At 37.4% G+C, this 6,270-nt stretch overlaps 1 protein-coding gene across 2 annotated transcripts; it reads left to right on the forward strand.

The window, feature by feature from the left end:
• Positions 1–520: 520 nt before the first annotated feature.
• Positions 521–2,268, forward strand: Prr32 (proline rich 32). Of its 2 annotated transcripts, XM_036175537.1 has the most exons (3): positions 521–647; positions 1,426–1,813; positions 2,012–2,268. In XM_036175537.1, the coding sequence occupies exons 1-3, from the start codon at positions 628–630 to the stop codon at positions 2,252–2,254; spliced, it is 651 nt and encodes a 216-aa protein (XP_036031430.1). In that variant the 5' UTR covers positions 521–627; the 3' UTR covers positions 2,255–2,268. The 2 variants fall into 2 exon arrangements, with proteins under 2 accessions (XP_036031430.1, XP_036031429.1); XM_036175536.1 differs by having other exon boundaries at positions 1,426–2,268.
• Positions 2,269–6,270: the final 4,002 nt, after the last annotated feature.

Here is a 6,270-nt window from a genome sequence, read left to right on the forward strand (position 1 = left end):
AGTATGACTCCCCAAGCAGGGTGCTCAAATTGAAAAATAAGCATTGAGCATAATACAAAGGAATAATAATTAACAAATAACATATGTGTTTACACATTGATGAGGATACTTAACAACTCTCTTCTATAAAGAATGTTCAAAAATAGTTTTAGACAAAAGATAATGCGTTACCAAACAAAACTAAACAAAAAATGTAAAATAAAATAAGATGAAAACATTAAGAATTTTAAAAGAAGGAAAATGCATTATGCTCTCATGACCTTTAAATCCTGTTTGAAATGGTTTGTCTTTCCAACTGGTCTGCAGCACAGTTGATTTAGGAAATGTCTTTCCTGTCCAACTGTTACTGTGCCAAAAACAGTTCCACATTTAGCTTCAAAGGAGTATACAGTTTTATCCCTCCCCCTTCCCTGTTGTCTGCCTCCCTCTCTCCTTTGCCTAGCAACTGATGACTTCACTAGTAGAACTCTGAGTGTAGAAAAAAGCAGTTGTTTCCTGCCTTCATTCCAGTTGCCAGACCTCTCTGAGGCAGAAGCAAGAATCAATTCTCCAGACTACTCGGCTGCTCTGAGTGTTCAACTTGTTTGCTCTACCACCTCATGAAGGTGATCTTGATCTTATTTCCACATGGCTTGTACTGAAAGTGGGTAAGTGTGAAACTGAGTAACTCTCGGTTTACATTTGAAAGCAAAATACTATATGAATGTTATTACTGTGTTACTTGGGCAGGGACAAGAGGGTCAAAAGTGGTATTGGTGGGGATCACAGGCAAAAGTAAAAGAAGGTGATTGTAGACAAGAGTACTGATTTTAAGAGTATAAAACACTAATGATTTTAAATGTAAGGTTGAAATGAGTTACAAAGCCCTAAACAGCAGAGCTATGTCACGAGGAAATTGTCTTCTAACAGATTCTGATACAGGTTAAATGAAAAGTAAGTTTTAGTAAGATTTAGTTTGACTGTGGTGTATCATAAAGAAAGAGAATGCTTAAATAGAATCTTTGACTTCTGTGAAAGAATGTAAAGCCCTGTCCCTGCCCCCACTCCCTAGAGACTTCTCATAACATTCCTGCCAGAATCTGAATTCTGGGCTTAGTCGGTTAGCTGCTGCTATTTTCTGTCCACTAGGAAACAAACTAGGCTGTATAGACACTTTTTACTACCTTTGACTGATAATCGAAGGGCAGCTGTTATTGGTGATCATGTAATCTGTTATTAAAGGGACTTATGGTGATGTGGGGTGGGGGGGTGTCAGTAGGATAAGAAAGTATTTGCCAGACTACATAGAGGAGAAAAAAAAAAAAAAAAACAAAAAACTGTAGTCCTTCATTCCCTGAATGTTTCAGGAATTTAATCACATGCTTGAAATATTTTCTGGGAAATACATTTCCATTTTAATTAAATATTCATTTCTGTTTTTGTAAGGCTTGCAGGGCATAGCTGTTCATCCATAATGGTACCGGTGGACAAAAATGGAAGCAGGGAGACACAGCACAATGTCCCACTTTGGTGTCTGAAGTGCATGCAGGATGATGAAGATGATACAGAGTTCTGGGCCTGCCCTCGGGTCCTCCTGAGACCCCCCTTCACTGTGCCGATACCAGGAGCCAGCATTCTTGAAAATCCAAGAGCTCTGAGACACCCTTTTACACTAACACCTGCTATTGAGAAAGAGTCCCTAGCAACAGAAGTAAACAGCTCGGAGGGCCTGGAGAGCCAGAACAAGAAGGATCATGATTCTATTAATATGTCCCAGGAAATCTCTGGAAGCCCAATGGCACTGATGATTGAAGGTCCAAGAGTTGTTAGTGCGGTTAGTGAGGGAAACGGCAATAGCTCAAAGCCATATATGCCTGTGCCTAGATCCCAAGGGTTCTTTCTACCAAGGGGCCCACAGTCACGAGGCCCTCGATATGTCCCCACACTTAGATCGGGGATAATGATGGAGGTGACTCCAGGAAATCGTAGAATGGCATACAACGGCAGCCTGGCCCATGTTTCTTTCCCACAGGGAAGCCCAAGGCACCCTGTGGATAATTGGCAGCAGAGACCTCCTCTCCATTTGTCAACCAGTGTTTCAGGCTTACCTTGCTCTACTGCTTACTGCTTCATGCCACCTCAACCACCAGCGTTCAGTCCAGTTCCTGTGATGCCTTCTCCCTTTGCTTCTCCCCTGAGATTTGGTTCTCCTCTGTTGCCTTATTTTTTTCCTTATAACACTGGAGCAATTCCTCCTCCTCCATACTTAAACTAGAGGGTTTGCAAGTAGTAAATGGGAAAGAAAAGGGTTGGGGGGGTGGGAAGCTGGAAGCTACTAATTTTTTTCTTCATATATGAAATTCCCTACTCTCTTACATTTTAGCACTGATGTGCCTTATGTGTTTAGAAATATAATAAAGATTTCAAAATTTTAGTTGTTGTGTCTTTTTTTAAATCCCAAACCATAGATTTTCTTTTCTATATTTCAGAAAATTAGTGAAGATATGTAACAGTATTTCCTACATAGCTCACTTGAATCATTCCCACTGTTTGCGCCTGACTGGCCCTTCAATATAACTGTGCAAAGGAACAATTGTGACCTTGTTAGGCCAAGTATAGAATTAGTAAAGATAGGATAGCTGCTCAAAGTGAGATGAGTGCTTTAAGTTGTTTCCCAGAGGAAGGCCGGAATCCACAAATGCATGAACAATAAAATGAGGCATGTGGGAAATACATCCTGATCATATCCAACTTAAATCCACTCTGCCTAGACAGAAAAAAAATCTAGCCAAGTAAAAGAAGAGTCCGGCTATAACAGCATGAAATCAGGAAAGTGAGGATGGGAAAGCCTTAGTGCAGAGATTTCTATTTGAAGCAGGATCAGTCTTTCAAGTTTTCAGTTTTGCTACGACAGTAAGACACAGATGGTTTGATACACAAAATTCAGGGGAAAGCATTAGGGGGAATGGGCACAAGGTTTTTCATCCTTTCTTAGAATAAGCGCTGTTACATGATCATAACTTTTAATTGCAAATGCAAGTATTTTACCTATGTGTAGGAATTTTATTGAATACTGCTATATTTGCTATAGCATTAATATTATAAATTGAAAATTTATACTTGAAAATATACCAAAGCACTCATACAGTAAGTTAGGCAAAATCAAGTAACTCTAATATGGGCACAGCATGTAAGAGGCAAGGATGGCCATTTTTAATACTATAATTTAGTATACTCTTTAGGAATAGACCTTAAAGTCTAGTGGTAGTGAATGCAATGACTAAATTGGAACTATTTCCAAAGAATACTTAAACTGAACATGTCTCACATGCAGTACTACATGTGATGTAGTAGCAAGAAGCTGGCATTAACTGCTGATCCAAATGACACCTATTGGTAAGTAAAAACCATTCATGTATTTGAATACTAACACTAGGTACTTTGCTATTGCAATCCCTCCAAAAGCATAAGGATTCCTGGTGTTTCTTTTTCTCTGTTATAGGTCACACTAAATGTGCAGGCTGCTGTGTAATGGTGAGCAGGAACATCTGTATGGTGTTGGATGGCTTTCTCTTCTCTCTGTTTATGTCTTGAAGCTGGCAGAATTGCATCAGTTCACTGTGTCCAGGTCAGCAGGAATATTCTGCAAATTCTGTGACAGCTGCTCACTATGAGGTAGCTTAGTCTCAGCATTCCAAGCACTTATTGAATTTTCAGGCTTATTGAGCAGGAGACTTGGGCATGCTTATTGTCATAAAAATATTTTTGAGCCAGATGTTAAAAGATATTTTGACAAGAAATCAAGTTGTTGTCTGAAAGCCAGTGCTGCCTCTCCAGAGATCTGCCAAACAGTGTGCTGAATGACAGCAGGCAAGAATCGCCTTTCCTTCTCAAAAGAAGTACCCTGGATACGTGCTCAAAAAGAGTCTGTGTGCAATTACAGCAATCTATGACAAATACACTGTAACAAGAACGCACCACAGAACAGTCCACTCTTTTTCAACTCTGTTCCCTCTCTTAACACTCTTTATGTGTTTATTATTCTCTATGCCATTTCTGAACACTGAACCCATAGTAAGCATCAAAGAATAACTATCAGCAAAATGAGGCATTGAGGTTTTATTTTTGCTTCTGCAGTACAGGATAAATGTGTTTTCTTTAGTTCATTTAGAGCTCAGTGCCCACATAACAGGCTTCAATGAATTCAAATATCAAATAAGCCTGGAGTTCTGTTCCCTCATGCAAGGGAAATAAAAATATTTGCTTTTTTTCATAGCTTCTGTAAAGAATCCTGAGCCACATTGTTTTCACAGTGAAAAAAAATTAAAACAGATGAATTATCTTAAAATTGTAATTTCTAAATAATTGATTCTTTTTGATCCAGTATTAATCCCATTGCAATATGAAAAGTACTCACAGTGTAACACAATTAATTATCTTGATCAAGTACATTTTCTTTCCATCTTGCTCTGTGTTTGAGCTGTTCTTAAATGAAAATGTGAAAGATAAATACTAACAAGGTAGATTTTTTTCATAATAATGGGAATGAGTTAATGTTTCCTATTCTAAATTATATAACTGTCACAAGAAAATTCATGTTAAGTTTTTTTTATAGCTCTCATTGTAGTCTTAGTCATACACTGTGCCAGCGAAATTTTAATATCCTATCCTATATAGTTGGGGAGATACATGGTACAACATGAAATCCCTCTAAGTATTTTTGTTGTTTATAATATCTACACCTTAGGCAAAACATGTCTACATGCTTCTAATCAAAGCACAGCAAATGAAAGCATTAAATTTCAAAGTTTAAAAACATTAAATCTTAACATGTTTTCTAAACTGGGATGTTGTTAAATTTGTATCTCCTTCTTCAGAAAATTAACACAAACAGTAAACATTATGAACGTCTTTGTATTTTCTGGAGTTTTAAGTTTTGTGTCATAGAAGTATGACTTCATCCATTGTGGGTGGTTTCAGTTAGTGATTATATATAGACGGCAGAGTTCACTCTATCACATTGTACTATAACAATGGAGTTAGAATATTAATTATTGCTGAACGATATTGACTATTAGAGGTTCTAATATATATCTTGGCTAAGTGATTCTCTTTCAAGTTCATTAGCTAAAACCATGGATAAAATAAATATTAGACAGGTTAAAATCACTATGTCTTATAGTGATATTTTATTTGTATTGAAATGTGATTTTATTTGTATGTCAATAAAGTTGCCTTGAGGTCAGAGCAAGCCAGAGCAGAAGCTGAGCAGTAGTGGTGCATGCCTTTAATCCCAGCACTTGGGAGGCAGAGCTAGGTAGATCTCTGTGTGTTCAAGGACACAGCCAGCATGGCAGACACACACCTTTAATATCAATACCAACCATAGAAGACCTGGAGGTCTGTACAAACAGGCAGTGATGAGGAGGTCATGTGGCTGAGTTTACAACCAATGAGAAAACAGAACAGAAAGTCTATAAATAGACAAGACACACAGAGAAGTAGGTCTCTTGCAGAGAGGAAGACCAGCAGAAGCAGGGAAGGGTAAGGTTTTCCGCTCTTGCTCTGACCTCGTGGATTTTAACTCTGCAATTGGTTCTGTGTTTCTTATTTAACAAGCCAGTTACATCTACAATGTCTTTTCATGGAGTAATTTCATGGCTATCTTAATCACTTGCATCACTCCTTTATAATGATCCAGAACTGAAAGTACCAAAGAGAAAATGATATTATGAAATTGATTTCAATCACAAATTTATTTCTCTACTTTTCTATGTTGGTACTCCTTTTTATTTGTTGTTTTACAGGCGTGGCACAATGTAGCTCAGGTTGAACTCAAACTTCTCATAATCCTTGAGAATGCTGAAATTTTAAGTCTGTGTCACAACATGCAGTTTCCTCCTTTTTCTATAATAATGGGAATCATAGTATTAAATATTATATAGAATTATATAGTATTCATCAAATAAAGCTTAGACTTCAGAACTCAGATATATTAACTGACAAATGAGAACAAATCTGGGCATATTAATGGGATTTAATAGGTATATGTTATATAATGTATCGGAACTTTACAAATGTTTTCTTCTGCCATTTTGAGCAATGTCATGCATAACTATAATCTATAGCTAATCCAACTTGGAAGGAACTGACAAAAGAGTTCTGCTATCACTTAGTTCCCATTGATTATTATTATTTCCAAGGTAGCTTCTCCCTATTATTCTACCCAGCTCCCGGAAGCCAGCCTTCAGTTCTCTCAGCTTCAATCATACTAACATATTAAATCATGTT

Source organism: Onychomys torridus, chromosome X, assembly GCF_903995425.1.
Source record: "Onychomys torridus chromosome X, mOncTor1.1, whole genome shotgun sequence".
In the NCBI taxonomy this organism is placed as follows: Eukaryota; Metazoa; Chordata; class Mammalia; order Rodentia; family Cricetidae; genus Onychomys; species Onychomys torridus.